The 19,912-nt window shown below is 47.7% G+C and overlaps 1 protein-coding gene across 1 annotated transcript in view; it reads left to right on the top strand.

The window, feature by feature from the left end:
* The window catches only part of TBC1D5 (TBC1 domain family member 5), a 595,354-nt gene that overhangs the window by 534,907 nt on the left and 40,535 nt on the right, over positions 1-19,912 (top strand). The window contains exon 20 of the mRNA XM_052643045.1: positions 10,813-10,976. Coding sequence (XP_052499005.1) covers positions 10,813-10,976 — 164 coding nt within the window. The remainder of the gene's footprint in view (positions 1-10,812; positions 10,977-19,912) is intronic.

Genomic DNA, 19,912 nt, shown 5'->3' with positions numbered 1-19,912 from the left:
CAACATCTCTGTCTTGTCTTAACAACGTGTCCTGACGATCTGAACCCCCACGTTTGCACTTTCACACATCAGCCCTGGATGAGACCGTGCCCGATGTCTCTGGCCGGGCTAGAACTGGGTTGGTTGCAGGCGCTGCAGGTCCTTTGCCCTCTTGCGGCACCAACGTGTGTTTTTCAGGAACAGACCAGAGCCCTCTTGCTGTCTGTCACTCAGGCCTGTGAGGTCATACTCTGTCACCAGGAGGGGACCAGTTGCATCCTGTGTGCTCCAGGGTCACCGTGTGACGTCCAGGCAACCCCCTTTCTGTGACCGTAGCGCTGGGCTTCCTGGAGGCCTTGCCCTTCCCGATCCTCTGAGCCAGGCTTCCTACCAGCGACCCCTAGAATTCCCAGCCTCCTGAATGTGTTGCCTTTAGGTGTCCTGTGTCCAAATCCCCAGCTGGTCTCAGGTTCATGGGGTTCTGCCCGGCCATTTAGGAATACCGCTCATCCCATGTCCTTGTTTCCTGTTGAGTTTAGTGAGAGAAAGGTCACGAGAATATCACGCGTGGGGCATCGTAGGAGCTTCACCTGCGTCCCCTCCCTTCTCTCTCCCCAGCCAGCCTGCAATCCGGGTCCCCACTGATGCCGGAGCAGCTCCTTCAGTGAACTCAGCTCTTGACAGATAAGCTCCATCGACACGTAGCCCGTGGGACCCAGAACGTTTATTGAACGTTTCAGAGCGGCCTGTGCTCGGAGCCCGTTAGCCCAGGTCTGTCGGTGCCCCCCGAGCAGGTGGCCATGGGCCCGTCCAGGAGAGTGCCCCAGGTCTGTGGGCGCTCCAAGCAGGGCGGCCGTGGGCCTATCCAGGAGAGCGCCCAGGTCTGAGGCTGGAGGGCGGCCCGTGCCCACCTGTGCTGGGTCGGGGGTGCCCAGTGCGCTGTGGATGGTCTGCGTGTGCTGAGTCCATCGCAGATGTTTGGACCACGCTGAGCCCTTGCCATGTGTCCACCATGGGCACCCAGCACATGTGAAGGGCTCGCCTCCCCAGGGAGGAGACTGTGGCCTATGGAGGGTCAGGGACTTGAGGGTCCCGCGACTAGACAGCAGCTGAGTCAGACTGGACCCCAGCTGTGTCCAGCTCAGCAGGTGTGGATCTGAGGGATTCTGCTTGGCAAGCCGCTTGTGTGTCACCCACGACCACCGTAGCTTTAGCTGAAGCCCTGAGATCTCTCAGGGGCCCAGCGCAGGAGGCGCCTCGTCCAGCCCAGCTCCAGTCATCCTTAGCCCACGTCCCTGCCTCCAGCCTGCAGTCCCCCAGGGCTGCTGACCGGAGCGGCCAGGCCCTTGTCTGAGGACACGCTCTGCTGGGCCCAGCGGGCCTGTCCTCACCCTGCCTTCCCTCCCTCCCTGCCCCAGAGCCGGGTGACCAGGAGGACAGAGCCCACACTGAGGGTGCCAGCAGCTTCTGAAAGGAATGTGTGTGCCCCCGTCCCCCCGGCCTACAGCCCTCCTCCCCAGCACAGCCAGTGAGATCGCCATCAGGGGAGAGACTGCCCTGCTGGACTCACCCTGCGCTGCTCACGCGGGTGGCGGTGCTCCTTTCCGTGCCACGCGGATGGCAGGGAGCCCCGAGGGGTCCATCAGGCTTTGTCTCATCGAGGTGTGCCCAGTAGTCTGCCTCCGAAATACTGTCTTTCCTGCAGAAAACTGACCTTCCCTGAACCACCACCCCCACTCTTCAGATGTAGCTCCCATCTGACGGCCTGAGACAAGGTCGGGTGGTCCCTCCTCCGAGCTTTCGTTGGCCGGGGTCGGAGGTTAGTCAGTGTGTGTGCGAGGCCTCATCTCTCCTGAGCTGGTGTTTCAGAAGCTCCTTACAAGCTCCTGTGAGGCCGTCCTCGGGGCCGGCAGACTTTGTAGACACATTTCCTACCGCCAGCCCGCATAGGGCTTGTTCCCCGACGTTTGAAGGAAAGACTGTGCATGCCTGCTTTGGCTTGAGGATATTTAGTATATTCAAGAGTGACTTACCGTGTAATTATGAAAAGCCGTTCTGGGTCAGGACTTCAGACCTTCGTAGGACGCTTCTGGGGGAGTGCGTTAAGGAGCACCCTGAATCCATGAGGAGTCAAAGCAGCAGCCTTGAGCTGCGGGAGGGGGTGAACCCCGTGCCGTTGCTGCTGGGACCCCTGAGGCCAGGACAGCACTCAGAGGCCGTCGTGAGAGGGGACGAGCCCGGGCCTCTGTTGGCCCAAACCAGCCCCGGGTGCAGCTGTTCCGGGGAAGGGGCGTGCTGTTGCTAGCGCAGTTCTTTTCACCTGGGACTGTCTACAGAGAGGAAGCCACAGGGGCCGTCGGCACCTGAGAGAAAGCGTGCCTCAGTGCCGCTGGAGTCCTGCCCAGCTCTGCATGGTAAACAGTGTGCCTCCAGGCGTGAGCATCAGGCCCCGGCGCCCCCGTGGACGAGTGTCGGTCCTGTCAAGACGCTGTGCAGCTTACGGGCTGCAGGCCTGTTGACCCGGACTCGGCCGGGATCTGTCTGGCGGGGCCTGGCTGGAGAAACGTCTCATCCATCCACCCGACATTGTCCTGAGCCTGTGTGCTAGGCATGGAAAGGGCAGAGAGGCTGAAGGCCCTTCCTTCTGTCTCACATGCTGGTGACTCCAGCTTCTTGAGGTCTAAGTGTTTTCATTCTCATAGGGCACAGAAATGTTAGCCAGTTTCTGTAACAGAGGAGAAATGTATTTTAGTGCACAATTTTTATATGCGATACACTCCACATGGTACTTTATTAATACTACCACCAGTTTGGAATTGGCTAATTCTGAGATAAATTCTGAAAAGAGCTGACTTAATGTTATCTCTGAAACGACAGTTAGCCAGGCAGAATAAAAGCTACAAAAGAAACTCATGGAGAAGGGAACTTTCAGATCCTCTCTGGATTGGATAACTGGATACATATTCCCACACAGTAAATGACTGATAAGCTGATTTGTTAAAGCAGGTATTCAAAAGACTTCGCCTAGATATGTCATCATCTTATTTTGTTACGATGGTTATTTTATGTAACAGTCTACATGTTGTGAAAAAGTTTGGAAATTTACACTGTTCAGTGGATTATACCTGTGCTGTCCAGGGTGGTATCTGTTCGCTACATTGGGCCTTGGAGCACTGCAACGAGTGTGCGCTGGGTTTTCAAGACTTCGTTTGAAAAAATGAGTGTGAACTATCTCGTCGTTCTATTTTGATGGCATGTTGGAATGATCATAGTTTGGATGTTTGGTGAGGTAAAATACTTATTTAAATTAATTTTACTTGTCTTTAGCGTTTAACTATGGATACGAGAAAATTAAAACGGCACACGTGGCCTGCGGGCTGTCTGTCGAGCAGTGGCAGTGCAGTCAGTCCCCTGCAGGTCTTCCACGCAGAACATCAGCAGAGGTTGACTGTCACCCCGCCATGTATCACCCAACAGGAGAAGCTGTGACCGGCACAGCCCCTGCCCTTCCTGAAATCTGGTCTGTAATATAAGCAGGAACACTCTAACGGAATACAAGAGACCTGACCATCCATCTGTGTTTCCAGGAAAAAGCATTTCAAAGTGTGTGTGTATCCTAAGAACCGAGGAGACAGGCCTCAGCCGCTCCCCAGGTCGAATCGCTCCTTAGCGTCACCCTCTCTGATGCAGAAGGGCAGTAACGTGTTGCTTTAGTCCTTAAGTTTTGACAAACCGCATGATACTGCTAGCTATATATATAAACACTATTTCCTGGGCATAGAGTCGATTAAACTCTGTAAGCCTCAGTTTTCTCATAATGTCATTAGGATCAAATGATACAGCGTGTAAAGGTCCATACATGTGCATGGACTAACCTTTTCTAAACATCAGGGTATTTTAATTTTCTAATTTCTTCTTTGGGTCGCCAGACTAGGGAAGTATGCGTATAGTAAAGGTTCGGGAATGGTAGATGGCTATAGGACAGATAAAATCTAAAATCTGAGTTTTCTTGATTTTATTATAATTTCAACATGGAAACAGTTGATTTCTATAATAGGGATCACTTCTTAAGATTTTTTCCCTTGATAATGTTTGTGTGTCTGTGTGTGCGTGTGTGTGCGTGCACATGTGCACGCACTCATTGTGTCTGACTTTTTGCCACCCCGTGGACTGTAGCTGCCAGGCTTCTCTGTCCATGGAGTTTTCCAGGCAAGAATACTGTAGTGGGTTACCATTTCCTTCTCCAGGGGATCTTCCCGACCCGGGGTTTGAACCTGCTTCCCTAGCGTCTGTCCTGCATTGGCAGACTGGTTCTTTAACACTGTGCCACCTGGGAAGCCCAATAATGTTTGTAATTTCTTTTAAATGAAAAATTTCCCAACAGCTTATTATAAATGCCTGACAGAGATACCCCCTACCTTATTTTCAGACAGTAATCAAAAAAACTAAAATTTTATAAGATTTGATACATATGATTGCTTCAACTATTTTTTTTTCATATTGGAAGATAAATTGGGAGGAGGGAGTTCTTGTAGTCCACAAAATTGTAAGTCTTTCCAGGAGTATAAAAAAATGTAAATGAATCTACCTGGTGTGTTAGAGTAACTTAGAATCTGAGCTATCATGTCAAATGATGAAATTCTGCAGAGCATTGTTACTGTTCAGTCGCGCAGTCGTGTCCAACTCTTTGTGACCCCATGGACTGCAGCACACCACGCTTCCCTGTCCTTCACCATCTCCCAGACTTTGCTCAAACTCATGTCCACTGAGTCAGTGATGCCATCCAACCATGTCATCCTCTGTCGTCCCCTTCTCCTCCTGCCTTCAATCTTTCCCAGCATCAGGGTCATTTCCAGTGAGTCAGCTCTTCGCATCAGATGACCAGAGTATTGGAGCTTCAACTTCAACATCAGTCCTTCCAGTGACCATTCAGGACTGATTTCCTTTAGGATGGACTGGTTGGATCTCCTTGCAGTCCAAGGGACTTTCTAGAGTCTTCTCCAACACCACAGTTCAAAAGCATCAGTTCTTTGGTGTTCAGCCTTCTTTATGGTCCAACTCTCACATCCATACATGACTACTGGAAAAGCCATAGCTTTGACTACACGGATCTTTGTTGGCAAAGTAATGTCTCTGCTTTTTAACATGGTGTCTAGGCGGATCGTAACTTTTCTTCCAAGGAGCAAGCGTCTTTTAATTTTGTGGCTGTAGTCACCATCTGTGATTTAGGAGTCCAAGAAAATAAAGTCACCCACTGTTTCCATTATTTCCCCATCTATTTGCCATGAAGTGATGGGACCAGGTGCCATGATCTTCGTTTTCTGAATGTTGAGCTTTAAGCCAACTTTTTCACTCTCCTCTGTTACTTTCATCAAGAGGCTCTTTAGTTCTTCTTCACTTTCTGCCCTAAGGGTGGTGTCATCTACATATCTGAGGTTATTGATATTTCTCCCAGCAATCTTGATTCCAGCTTGTGCTTCCTCCAGCTCAGCACTTCTCATGATGTACTCTGCATATAAGTTAAATAAGCAGGGTGACAGTATACAGCCTTGACATACTCCTTTCCCAATCTGGAACCAGTTTATTGTTCCATGTCCAGTTCTAAGTGTTGTTTCTTGATCTACATACAGGTTTCACAGGAGGCAGGTAAGATGGTCTGGTATTCCCATCTCTTTCAGAATTTTCCAGTTTGTTGTGATACACACACTCAAAAGCTTTAGCCTAGTCAATGAAGCAGAAACAGATGTTTTCCTGAAATTCTCCTGCTTTTTCTGTGAGCCAGCGGATGTTGGCAATTTGGTCTCTGGTTCCTCGCCATCTAAAGATGGTTCCTCTGCCATCTAGAGATCATAAGTAGAGTATAATTTAAAAAAAAAAAGAAGAAGTAATAATGAGAATTTCCCACTTATTTAACAGCTCTGGAGATGAGAGGTCTGACTTAGGTCTCGCCAAGCTAAAGCCAAGGTATCGGGAGGCCTTTGGGGGAGAATCGTTTGTGCTGTCGGCAGTGTTCAGTTCCTAGTGACTGTAGCGCCGGGGCCCCCGTTCCTCCACTGGCTGTCAGCGGAGGGCCATTCGCAGCCTCGAGGGTCCTCACTGCCTCGCTCCCCTTTCTCCATCTTCACAGCCAGCACCAGCAGGCCAGCGCTCTCTCTGTCTTCAGCTGCCTCGTTCTCTGCGGTCACATCTCCGACCCTCCTTCTGCTCTCCTGTCTCACTTTAAGGACCCCTGTCCACACTAACCCACCATGGCCACCCAGGACACTCTTCCCAGCTCAGGTTCTTAAATCGCGCCTGCAGCGTTGCTTCTGCCCTATAAACCAGCACACTTACAGACCCTAGACGTTAAGGGCATAGGCTTTATTCCGCCTGCCAAGGCTTTGCGGTTAAGATATGAATTCTCAGATTTGACCCAGGAAGAAGCAGGAAACTTTTAATGGAGGAATTAACGTAGAAAAACGTCTAAAAGAGCCGTTATAGTAATAACTTCAAAAAGTCACCAGCACTAGCAAATGTTATAGGTGAATGACCCAAATTTTGAAGGGACGGATAAATTTGGTTGTATAATTTTAGGAAAAGATGGGAAGTTTTTTATTTCATTTTGTGAAAAAGACATCTTGTGAATCAAAATGCTTTGGTTGGTTTCTTAGATTCCTTTTTGTCTGTGGACTTTTAGGAGTAATTTGAAACTCAAAGCTGAGCAAACATTCCTTCTGTTTTAGCTTTATCTTCCAGCACCCCGAGGCAATAAAAGCTTCTCAAGGAGTGCAGTTCCAAGGAACAAAGAGAAAATAATCATAAAAGGAAAAAGAAAAGCCTAGGTTTATAGCACAGGCTTAAATTGTTTCCCGCTTTATCATCTTGGATAAGAAATGCCTTCCTTGCGGGACCCTGAAAACAGAAGCCAAAAAGAGAACATAGACACACACACACACACACACACACACACACACAAAGGGGCTGTGTTACACACACACACACAAAGGGGCTGTGCTACACACACACACACACACACACACACACACACACACACACACACACACACACACACACACACACACACACACACACACACACACACACACACACACACACAAAGGGGCTGTGTTCCAGAATTTAGGAAGAGCTCCATTAAGACAGTTTTTCAAAATAAAACTAACAAAGACAATTCACATAGGACCTTCAGATGGCCTATATTAATATGTTGAGAGTTTTTGTTTAAGATATTCACCCTCACTAGTTATTAAGAAACCTTAACTAACATAATGAAGCCCTCCTTCCATCAGATTAACCAAATAAATAAAAATTTAATGCATCACATTACTTTTACGCTTGCTGCTGCTACTGCTGCTAAGTCGCTTCAGTCGTGACTGACTCTGTGCGACCCCATAGACAGCAGCCCACCAGGCTCCCCCATCCCTGGGATTCTCTAGGCAAGAACACTGGAGTGGGGTGCCATCGCCTTCTCCTAGTTTTATGCTTAGGTATAAACATATATTAAACACATATGTTTACGTTAAAATCCTGTGTGTGTGTGTATTGATCGCTCGGTCATGGACTCTTTGTGAGCCCATGGACTGTAGCCCACCAGGCTCCTCAGGAGTGGGTTGCCATGCCCTTCTCCAGGGGATCTTCAGGACCCAGGGACTGAACACAGGTCTCCTGCATTGTGGGCAGATTCTTTATCATTTGAGCTCTCCGGGAAGCCCATGTTAAAACCCTAGGAGAAAGCAGTTTGGAACCGTTTATCTAAATTAGACTGTACATGCCATTAGACATAGCAGTTGTACATATATAAATTTATCTCATAGAAATAATTATCTCTACCTAAAGGTGCACCTCTCTAGAGTGTTGTCATTTTGTTTGCAAAGGTGGAAAATTAGAAAAACGCTAAGTATTTGGGAACACTACAAACTTTTTCTCTTCACATTCCTTAAAAAAGGTAAGGCTGATTTTTATTCAAATTAAAGGTAAGTTTTTATGACCAACTAAGTCCAAAAAGTAAGTTCCAGAGGAGTGGACTTTTGGAATAACAGAAGAAGAACCTCTGAAAAATCTGTTTCTCCACAAATAAAATAGTAACGGCAGAAACGCCAAAGTCAGCTTGTTCAGAAGTTACAGTTAAAGGACTCAGTCAATGTGAGGAGCATCTACTCAAGGAAAAATGGCTCAGCCTCAGTAAGAATAGCATGCTTTCTACCATTTTAACTTCCCCTCTTTCCACCCAGATCTGCCATAGCCTTGGTTGACCAGCAGCCTGGCAACCACTGGGGAGAAAGAATGAATCTGGAACACCCTGAAAGTCCCGTCCCCAGTAAATGGTCAGTAGTTCCAGCAGCTCCCGCAAAACAAATCTTGTTCTTAGGGCTTGTTTTTATTTGACTTTAATCAGAACTCACTTAGAGAGAAACCCTATCCACCGGACATGCATCAGAAATGGTCAGTGGCCCTTACTGAACATCACAGCTGCCCAGGGCAGAAATGGTGCAAGCCAGAGACTGACCAGAAGCTCAGCAGGCAAGCCAGAGGCCAGCAAGAGACCCGGAAGGGAAATCTGAGGAGCGGGGTGTCCCCCGGAGGGTTTGGAAGGCGCCAGGATGTTCCTCGGAACCCAGAAGGCCACACATGCAGGACTGTGCACAAGCCCAGGGATGGCCTAAGAAACTCAGTCTGTCAGGTGAACTTGAGTCTCTGCACAGACAAGAAAGAAGATGGATGCGAGTTGTAAACTGCCTGAACGCGGGCACAGAGCTCCCAGCAGGGGCTCAGATACCAGTTCAAGGAGTTTAAGGAAGGGGAATCCTGCCCCTTACCTGACCACTTAGCTAACCGAGCAGAGACTTCAGGGGCACACAAAGCGAGGAGTATAGACCTTACAGAATTAGTTTAGGGAAGTCACTAAAAAAAACTGACAAGGAAACAAAACTGGCATTGGGATGGGAGGCACTCAGCTCTCATCACCGTCTAACTTCAGAGCACTTGCAGTCACACCTGATCCCTCCCTCCCTCTCGTACCCTTGATGGGTCTGTCAGTTAATCTAGTCAGCTTTGGGTGGAATCTGACCACTTCTCACCACCAAGCTACGATCAGTTGGCTGACTTGGATTTTTGCAGTGGCAAAATTGTTCCCCGCCTCCCTTTTTTTTTTTTTGCCCTTTCCCACCCTTAAACTGTTCCCAAAGCACCCAGAGGGATCCTTTGAAAATTAAGTCAAGTCACGTCATGCCCCTGCCCAAATCCTCTAGCTGCTTCCACTGGCTTCCCTTCTCAGAGTAAAAGTCATCAAAACTCCACAGATCCCCCCTGCCAGATGCCCTGCTGGCTCCCAGACCCCAGCCCGCTCCCCCAGGCTGAGCCTTAGCCACACTGGCTGCTCTGCTGATCCTCCAAACCACTGGGGCCTACTTGGGGCCTTGGCACCTGCTGGCCCTCGTGTTATCTGCAAAGCTGGTATTTTCCCTTCTCTGAGTTTTTGCCCAAATGTCCTGCACCTCAGATCTTGGTGACGCCTTTCCTGACCATCCTGCTTCAACTCCGCGCCTCCGTCAGACACTTAGTCCCCTTGTCTGCTTTATTTGTGCCCACCATGTTTTCTGCCATGTAATGATGTGATGCCGTGTAAAATCGTACGTATGTTTTGAATGTACATGCCTGTCTCCCCTCACTAGAAACTGAGCACCGTGGGGAGTGGGATTTCTGACAGTTAGTTCCTGCTGTGTCTCTGTGCCCCTGAGTGTCTGGTGCTTATTATTAGGCCCTCGGTTACTGTGGGTGAATGAACGAATGAAGGAGTGAGGGCTCGCCGGGCACTGTGCCAGGCCCTTCAGTCCCCATCACAGCCTTCCGGAAGCGTCCCCGTGGGGTCCACGAGCCCGGCGTGGCTCTGGCTGCACTTGTCCTCTGCACCCAGCAGGACTTCCTGGGCCCGTGCTCCTGTCTGGGAGCCTCACTGCCCCGGAGCCTGTGGGGAAGGCCCTGCGGGAGTCACAGATGCTGCGCTGCGACGCGGGGACCAGTCTGGACGTGGACGGCCATGTGAGCCCACACTCTGCCGCTCTCCAGATGGTTCTCCCTGGGGCTGGGGGTAGCAGTGTCCCTGTTTTGCAATCAATGAAAATGAAAGAGGCTTTTTAGAAAAACCAGTGGAGGATTTATTTTTTCAGTTTATTAATAATATAATCACCACATAATTGTTTCTGGCTTATTATTATTAAGAAGGGCTTAATAATAGAAGGGCTTCCCTGATAACTCAGTTGGTAAAGAATGCCTCTGCAAAGCAGGAGACCCACGATCCACTGGAGAAAGGCTAGGCTACCCACTCCAGTACTCTTGGACTTCCCTGGTGGCTCAGCTGGTAAAGAATCCGCCTGCAATGCGGGAGACCTGGGTTTCAGTCCCTGGGTTGGGAAGATGCCCTGGAGAAGGGAAAGGCTACCCACTCCAGTGTTCTGACCTGGAGAATCAGACACAACTGAGTGACTTTCACTTTCACTTTCTATTATTAAGGGTGATAACATTAGTAAGGGAGAATCCAGTCATTTTATCCATGAATTCTGAAATTGGATTTTTTTTTCATTTTTTTAATATATGTACACACTTAGACCATTGTAGTATAAATAATTTATAGAAAACTCTAGCATTTCTTCATTGTTTTAAAAAATGGACAGCTATTCTGATACATAAAAAAGCATGCATCTTAATACTCCATGGAGTCATTATGTTGATGGTGTACATAAAGAAGTATCATAATATTGATCATTTATTAAAAGCAGTAAACTCAGTAGCAGTGAAAGTGTCTGGTGTTTCATTATTGCTACTGAATTTTTCTTCTAGGACAAAGTTCTAAAACCATCAGTTCCTCCCCGAGCATTGAGAGTTTGCCTGGAGGGAGAGAGTTCACTGGCTCCCCACCTTCATCTGCTGCTAAGAAGGATTCCTTTTTCAGCAACATCTCCCGATCGCGCTCACACAGCAAAACTATGGGCCGGAAAGAATCTGTAAGTATTTTAAGGACAGTTTTCTTTTTATTCTTCATTTTCCTCTAAAATGCCTCATTTGTGAAAGCCTCTTTTAATGCCTAGTTTTACAAAGTTCTTAAAATCATTATGGACTAAAATGAAATATTTCATCAAAAATATTTTGATTATTATAATTTAGTAATATTTTAAGGTTGTCGTCTGTATTATACTGGGTTGGGGACAAGGTGACGTAGTATCAATTTAAAGTAAGATGAATCCTAAATTTTCATTCTGTTCTTTTTTGCCAAAGCCTGTGTTGTCTTCTAAAATGTAACGATTATCATTGTAACAAACCATAGAATAAGATACTTTAAACAGACCAAGCTGTTTATGTTGCATTGATAGCCACCAATGCCATTTGTATACATTACTCAAAAGCATATAGCTAGTACATATCAACTACCTAAAAAAAAAATCTGGTTTCTAAAAAATTTTAAGTCACCTTCACAAGAACTAAAATATTTATCACATTTTATAGCTAATTCAACATGATATCCTAATATGAAGAATTCCACTGCCCACTGGAAGAGGATGTAAATGTGAGGCCTTACAGAAAGGGGTCTGGAGGTGGCTGAAAGGGTGCTGAGACGGCAGAGTAAGGCTGCTGAGATGGGGGGCTGTAAAACGTCTGAGGGATAATTATTCATGGCTCATAGACACGGTAACAGCGTGGTGTCTCTCTGTGTGACTGCAGGACACGCAGCGTCCTGGGGCCTCGGCCGCCTCATCTGCAGTTTGAACAGCATCCTTTGTGCTCTGAAGGGGCGACGTCACTGCACACTCACTTGGGGTGCTTCTCTCATATGCGCAGGAGCAGCGTGGAGCTTTCATTTGATGGTGGCAGCTTTAATGCAAGCAGTTAGGTCTGCTCCCTGCTAAACTCCACTCCCAGACAGTTAAAGTCATTAGAGATAAACCCTCAGGGAATAAGAAACAGGCGAGAAAGCAACAGCAACAAGATTTTGTTACTTGGAAAGCAGATGTTAAGTGGAAGCTAATGCAGCAGCCTGAGAAAGCTGAACGCTAAGGCAGCAGTAGGGAAAAACCAAGAAGCAACTTGAGTGAGATGGTAAACCCTCTAGAAGCTCAGGAGCAGTGGGAACTTAGGAGCAGGGTGGACGTGGAGCTGAAGACATGCTATGGTTCAGTCACTCAGTTGTGTCTGACCCCATGGACTGCAGCATTCCAGGCTTCCCTGTCCATCACCAACTCCCGGAGTTTACTCAAACTCATGTCCATCGAGTCAGTGATGCCACCCAGCCATCTCATCCTCTGTCATCCCCTTATTCTCCTGTCTTCAATCTTGCCCAGCATCAGGGTCTTTTCCGCTGAGTTGGCTCTTCTCATCAGATGGCCAGAGTATTGGAGCTTCAACTTTAGCATCAGCCTTTCCAGTGAATATTCAGGGTTGATCTCCTTTAGGATTGACTGCTTGGTTCTCCTTACTCTCCAAGGGACTCTCAAGAGTTTTCTACAATACCACAGTTGAAAAGAATCAATTCTTCTGCATTCAGCTGCCTTTATGGTCCTGCTGTCATACCCATACACGAACGCTGGAAAAACCATAGCTTTGACTATGCAGACCTTTGTCGGCAAAGTAATGTCTCTGGTTTTTAATATGCTGTCTAGGTTGAGCATAACTTTTCTTCCAAGGAGCAAGTGTCTTTTAATTTCATGGCTACAGTCCCCATCTGCAGTGATTTTGGAGCCCAAAAGTAAAGTCTATCACTGTTTCACCATCTATTTTCCATGAAGTGATGGGACCAGATGCCATGATCTTCATTTTTAGAATGTTGAGTTTTAAGCCAGCTTTTTCACTCTCCTGATTCACCTTCATCAAGAAGCTCTTTAGTTCCTCTTTGCTTTCTGCCATAAGGGTGGTGTCATCTGCATATCTGAGGTTATTGATATTTCTCCTGGCAATCTCGATTCCAGCTTGTGCTTCATCCAGCCTGGCATTTGTCATGATGTGCTCTGCATATAAGTTAAATGAGCAGGGTGACAATATCAGCCTTGACGTACTCCTTTCCTGATTCTGTTTTTCCATGTCTGGTTCTAACTCTTGCTTTTTGACTGGCATACAGGTTTCTCAGGAGACAGGTAAGGTGGTCTGGTATTCCCATCTCTTTAAGAATTTTCCGCAGTTTGTTTTGATCCACACAGTCAAAGGCTTTAATTAGCATAGTCAGTGAAGGCAGAAGTAGATGTTTTTCTGGAATTCCCTTACTTTTTCTGTGTTCCAGCAGATGTTAGCAATTTGATCTCTCGTTCCTCTGCCTTTCTAAATCTAGCTTGTACATCAGGAAATTCTTGGTTCATGTACCATGAAGCCTAGTTTAAAGAATTTTGAGCATTACCTTATAAATGAAAGAAAACCCCATACCTGCCAGAGGGCACAAACAGAACCTTGTGCGTGCCCGGACCCAGGAGAGGAGCTGTGGGAGCCGCAGGAGCTGAGGCAGGCCCGCCTGCGAGTGAGAGGGGTCCCCAGCGGAGGCGTGGCCAGCGGCGGCCCTGCCATGGGCACAGGGGCTCCGCAGCCGCCGTCCTGGGAGGCACGGCGCGCGGCCTGAGTCATTCTGGAGGAGGTCACCATTAGCCCCACTATAGAGCGACCGGAACTCTGGGGACAAAGGGATATCCCACAGACACACAGAATCGGGGGAGAAAAAGATTTCCAACAACGAATCAGGAATTAAAATAGCTACAGATTTTGCATGGCAACACCAGAAGTAAGGCAGTGGAGGAATCCCATCAAAGTTCTGAGAGGAAGTTACTTCCAACCTAGAATCAGTCCCCCACCACGCTAATTAACTGTGATGGTAAAATGCAGCGACTTTCAGACAAGAGGTTCAAACACATGTATTCCTGTGCACCCATTCTCAGAATCCCCTGAGGACATGCCCCACGAAAAGGAGGACAGATACCAAGGACAGAGAGCACTCGGGAGCAGGGGCAGAGCGTCTGACAGGCACCAAGGACAGAGAAACTCGAGAACCAGACACAGAGCGTCTGACAGGCACCAAAGACAGAGAAACTCGGGAACCAGGGCAGAGCTACTGACCAGGCACCAAGGACAGAGAACAGTCGAGAACCAGGGCAGAGCGTCTGACAGGCACCAGGGACAGAGAGAGACACTCGGGAGCCAGGGGCAGAGGGTCTGAGAGGACTCTTCAGAAGGGCAATGTAGGAAATCCTTGGAGCTCGTGGAGCACACTGGGCAGCCGATCCGAAGAGCAGCCGCCAGCCTGGATTGGAGCAAGTCAGAAAGTTCCGGAAAGTTTTCCCTAAAAAGATGAAGTTGGAGGAATGACTAGTACACTTGAACAAATTTAGAAGTTTGCACAGCTAAAGGTGAACGGTATTGATGAATCCTGTCACTCAGCCAGGCCAGGAGCTTATATGCACCCTGTCATGTAGGTGTTGACGGTTAATCACGGTCACGTCCCATGAGAAGGTGGGTGGGAGCCTTTGCCTGGGGAGGAGGGGGCAGTGGTGGTCAGAGCTGCGTCTTCATCTTCCATCTTGGAAATCAGTGAGTAGTCCTCTCTAGAAAAATCAGGATGTGGCAACATAAGCTAGAGCTATAAAAGTGAGGGGGAAAAAAAAACAGTGAAAAGAATTGAAAGTGGCTGCTCGTGGAGAGCAGGAAGTGGAGGGCGGGGCTGTGTGAGCTATTTCTCATGACAGGCCTCGTAGAGCCATTTGAGTCTTCAAAGTGTCACCTATGTAGCTTAGATTAAAAATGATACCTAGAAATTGCAACAAAAATAGAATATTTTGGCATAATAGATTAGAAGAGGAGCTGTCTGCCTGCACAAAGAGCATGTCTCTGAAGAGCGGGGGTGAGGACTCAGAAGTGAGGAGGCATATGGAGACGTGTTGGCTCTGCGTTCCATCCTCTTCTGGTGGCATATGGGTTAGGCTGCAACACCAATTAATGACGTTTCCTTTATGGTGCGGCTGTAACTTAAAACTGAGAAGTTGACAAAAATAGAGACGGAGTACGTCTGGCTCTGCAGAGATCTGCTGTGAACCCAGAAACAGAGTGCCCCCTTTATCATTCAGAATTTAATGTCTTTCTTAACTTGTGTGGGGTGGACACATTTTCAAGAGAAAGCCCATTGTTTTCCAAGTAAAAGACTATAGTTTTAGGGAATAATGGCTGTGGTCCGAGCTCTCTGGTCCAGGTGTGCCCACCGTAGGCACCAGCTAGGCCTGCCCCATGTGGTCCGTCCGCCCCACGGCCCACTCTGTCCTGGGAGCTGGGGACGGCAGCGGCAGGCCTGTGATTGCGAGCCCTTCCTCATCTTGCCTCCTGGCACAGTGAGCCGAGACTGTTGCTTCTCCTGGCCCGAGCACGGCTGGACACGTTCAGGTCCAGAGCTGAGACTCGATCTCCCGGGGGGGCCAAGTGCTGCCACCAGAGTGGTCCCAGGGACACTGGAGCTGTAATGAGACGCCTCCCATCCATTGCTTTCATTTCCAGCCCCGTTTGGTGTGACGCAGGGATATTCCATGTCCTCAGAAAAGTTCAGAATAATTTTTCAGTAACATCATCATCACCACCAGTTTCTCTCACAGCAAGTGGCCAGAAATTGAAGCAAAGACATCTGTTGCTTTGGGTCCCTGGTGCCATAAACTGTATGATGCCTTTCAGATTTCAAGACTCAGTTGATCTCTTAAAGCGTCCCAGGGTTGATAAATTACTGTCAGCTAACAAAAGGCTGAAGTAGCAGTTGAAAACAGGCATTAAAACAAAGATGATCTAGTGGTAGCTGTCAGCCTAGGGTGGTGAAATCTGCTTATAATGTTTGTGATCTAATCATCGAGAATCGGTTTTTCTTCATCATCAATATAAGTGTGATGTATTTTTAACAAGAATCATGTATTAGGTCATAGAACTTATTTCCTCTCATTACTGCCTTTTTATGTTTTATAGACTTTTTGTAGTCCATAGGCTGCCTTCTTTAAGTGCACTCCTGTTAATGCCTCTGATCTGGTTGTATTATGAAAGAACACAGAACTCAGCCAAGTCTATAGAGAGGTAACAAGTTAAGCTTTTTGCCATTTATTTATAAAAGACATTATTATAGTACTTTTCTGAAATGTGCACAAACCAGTAAGAAGTTTAAGAATTGACCTTACTTCTTTATCAGTAGTAGTATATTCTGAAGGTTGGTGTTTATTCATGGAAATGGTTTTCCCTCTGCTTTGCTTCCTGGAAGTCTGTAGGTCACAATTCTATCCAAGTGATATAATTTTTCCTCAAGACTAAAAAAGCTCTGATTTTTTAGTCTTGAGGAAGTTGGCAGTTTTGATGCTAAAGTTTTCATGCTTTATTTTGTGCGGTAATATAAATGACATCCAGTACTCAGTTTTCTAGAAATCTATTTTAGTTGGTCATTCATCCGACTGCTAAATAAATTTTTACTTGTCTTTGCACCATTAGTCATGTTCTATGATTGTTGCCAAGTCGTTTTCCAAGAATATCTTGGCTGAGGTTAAAGAATAGAGAATATAAGAAAGACTCTAAAATGGATTTGTGTGGGTGAATAAGTTCTAATATTTAAGCACATTAGCCAATTAAATGATCTTTTCTAAATTCCAGATGAACTGCAGGACATTTTGCTGTGGTTTGTAATAATTGCACACCAGTCTCCAAAGATCTAAACTGATAAATGTTTCAGAGTCCTCTCTAAACCACAGGAAATCAAAATTATCTGAGCTGAAAGGTCCTGCATAAAAACAGGGTGTGTAATGAGTTATCCACTGCCTGCAGGCTCACCGCACCCCTGGGGACACCACCCTGTGTCTTTGTGAGCCCCACGCACACCCACCATCACCCTGCAGCAGTTCGAACATATACTTCTGTCATCCTAATAGAGTTTATTTTTATGATTTTCATTGATCTCATCTTTATCACAGCAAAATAACAAAAAGTGTCAGATGAATGAAAACAGATTTGAAAGCAGGCTCATACTTCCGGAAGTACAGGTACCCTGAGTATCACTGATCTACCCCGGTCATGTTCTAGCAATTGAAACTTAAGGCATACCCACATAACAGATATAAGAGAGCAGTCTCACTGAAGGTGCTTACAGTGAAGCTGGAGAGGGGAGAACACGCTAGAAATCATAATTAAAGTAAATAAAAATAAGATTCATCAGTGAGAGAGGCCTTAGGTGCATCAGTACCGTGGAACAGTGAAGACAGCGCGGAAGACAGGCTCAGAAGACAGACCACCACGGGCTTTGTTGGTCTAGACCAGCTTCACGTGAGAGATTAGACTTGAACCGCAGCCGCCCATTTCTTCTTCCCCTATGTGCAGACCCCGTGACTTCCGGGGAGAGAAGGGGCTGGGGGCGCGATGGACAGGCAGGCGGCAGTGTGCGCAGAGCTGCTCTCTCCTCCTCACCTCCTCTGACCGTGTAAGGTGGTTGGGACTGTGCCAAGTGGCTTTTGGCAAACAGGAGAGGAAGTGCTGTCTCAGATGCAGAAATCTGTTGCTTGTAGTCTCAGATAGCAAGAGTCTCCAGAGAGGCAGGTCTGGTGTTGGAGGGCACGGTCCTGGTGTCTGCAGCTCCCCGCGCTGCCCCCTCGGTGGATCGGCTGGTCCCCCGTCTGCCCCCGTCACTGCCACCGAACCTGCCAGCTACCCTGGCATCCCTAAGCCTCACTCACGCATTGTCTCCGGAGAAGTCTGCTTGCAAGCTCCCCAGCAGGCTCTCCCTCCCGCCTCAGTGGCTGGCCAGAAGTCAACCCCAGGCCCACTCTGGTTTTGGTCTTTTTAAACCTTTGTTTTGTATTGGGGTATAGCTGATTAGCAGTTTTGTGATCATTTCAGATGAACAGGGAAGGGGTTCAGCCTTCCGTATGCATGCCCCCTCTTCCCCAGGCTGCCCTGAGCAGGGTCCCATGTGCTGTGCAGGAGGACCTGTGGCTATCCAGCGGGGACGCAGGCGTGTGCACGTGCCCTTCCCACACCCCCTAACTATCCCGTCCCCCCAGCCGTAAGTTCGCTCTCTAAGTCTGTGAGTCCGAATCTGTTTTCTGAGTAAGTTCGCTTGTGTCATTTGCTTTTAGATCCCACGTATGAGGGGTGTCATGTGACGCTCCTTCCCTGTCTGGCTGACTCACCCAGGCCCGCCCATGGTGCTGCAGATGGCACTGCTTCACCCTTTTCAAGGGCTCAGTCATGCTCCACTGTGTACATGCGCTGCCGCTCCCTAACCCGCTCCTGACCCAGTCAGCACGGGGAAAGGGCTAGAGGAGTCCCGGACAGTGTGGAGAGGCGGTGGAGACAGGTGTCCAGACACTTTTGATGAATCCATTATCCCTGAAGTATTAATTGCCAAAATGGTCTATCAACTCCTTCCCTAAAGCACTGCCAGCTGTCGTCTCAGTGGTCTGTTCAGTTCAGCTCAGTTCAGTCGCTCAGTCGTGTCCGACTCTTTGCGACCCCATGAATCGCAGCATGCCAGGCCTCCCTGTCCATCACCAACTCCCGGAGTTCACTCAGACTCACGTCCATTGAGTCCATGATGCCATCCAGACATCTCATCCTGGGTCGTCCCCTTTTCCTCCTGCCCCCAGTCCCTCCCAGCATCAGAGGCTTTTCCAATGAGTCAACTCTTCACATGAGGTGGCCAAGGTACTGGAGCTTCAGTTTCAGCATCATTCCTTCCTAAGAAATCCCAGGGCTGATCTCCTTCAGAAAGGACTGGTTGGATCTCCTTGGACTCCAAGGGACTCTCAAGAGTCTTCTCCAACACCACAGTTCAAAAGCATCAATTCTTCGGCGCTCAGCGTTCTTCACAGTCCAACCCTCACATCCATACATGACCACAGGAAAAACCATAGCCTTGACTAGACGGACCTTAGTCAGCAAAGTAATATCTCTGGTTTTCAATATGCTATCTAGGTTGGTCATAACTTTTCTTCCAAGGAGTAAGCGTCTTTTAATTTCATGGCTGCAGTCACCATCTGCAGTGATTTTGGAGCCCCAAAAATAAAGTCTGACTCTGTTTCCACTGTTTCCCCATCTATTTCCCATGAAGTGATGGGACCGGATGCCATGATCTTCGTTTTCTGAATGTTGAGCTTTAAGGCAATTTTTCACTCTCCTCTTTCACTTTCTTCAAGAGGCTCTTTAGCTCCTCTTCACTTTCTGCCATCAGGGTGGTGTCATCTGCGTATCTGAGGTGATTGACATTTCTCCCGGCAGTCTGGATTCCAGCTTGTGCTTCTTCCCGCCCAGCGTTGCTCATGGTGTCTTAATTGTGGGATTTCAGGCAGCCTGAGTTGGACTGGTGATCGGAAGACAGAGACTGAGCAGTGGCCCTCCCAGCGGTCAGGATCTTCCTAGGCACCTGGTTTGCTCCCCAGCCAGCGAGTATAACCTATCCATCCTCCCAAGAAGGTGCATTATGTGGACAGTACTGACCATCATGGGTTTTTTTATGGCTTTCTGGATGGAATTGAAAACTGGCATCTAGAGTGTATTTAATTATCGGGTTTTTTTCAATGAATATGTCATTGTAATCTCTCATTATTTAATCAGTAATACCAATGATAAATGGATTAAAGTACAATCCTATTTAAAATACATTCCCATTTAAGGTAGTTTATTGAAATGAACTTAAACATCAGTTTTTCTAGCTTCTTGTAAGTCTCAGAATAGAATCTTAATTTAAAGCCAAAACGAGCTCATATATTGGACCCGTCTTTCGCTTGTCACTTGGTGCTATATAAAGCATGCTCATGTTGCAAGCTCAGGGTCGGGGAAGATGGATCATGCGTCTTTGGAGGAGTGTCCCCTCCCCTGTCTTCCATCTTTTTGCCTTACCCAGTCCACAGAAGATCACTGCAAAGAAGCGTGGGCCTCGGAGGAAGCGTCCTGAAGAGCCCTCTGT

Source organism: Budorcas taxicolor, chromosome 1 (assembly GCF_023091745.1).
Source record: "Budorcas taxicolor isolate Tak-1 chromosome 1, Takin1.1, whole genome shotgun sequence".
Classification (NCBI taxonomy): Eukaryota; Metazoa; Chordata; class Mammalia; order Artiodactyla; family Bovidae; genus Budorcas; species Budorcas taxicolor.
This window is presented reverse-complemented; position numbering and strand designations above follow the sequence as displayed.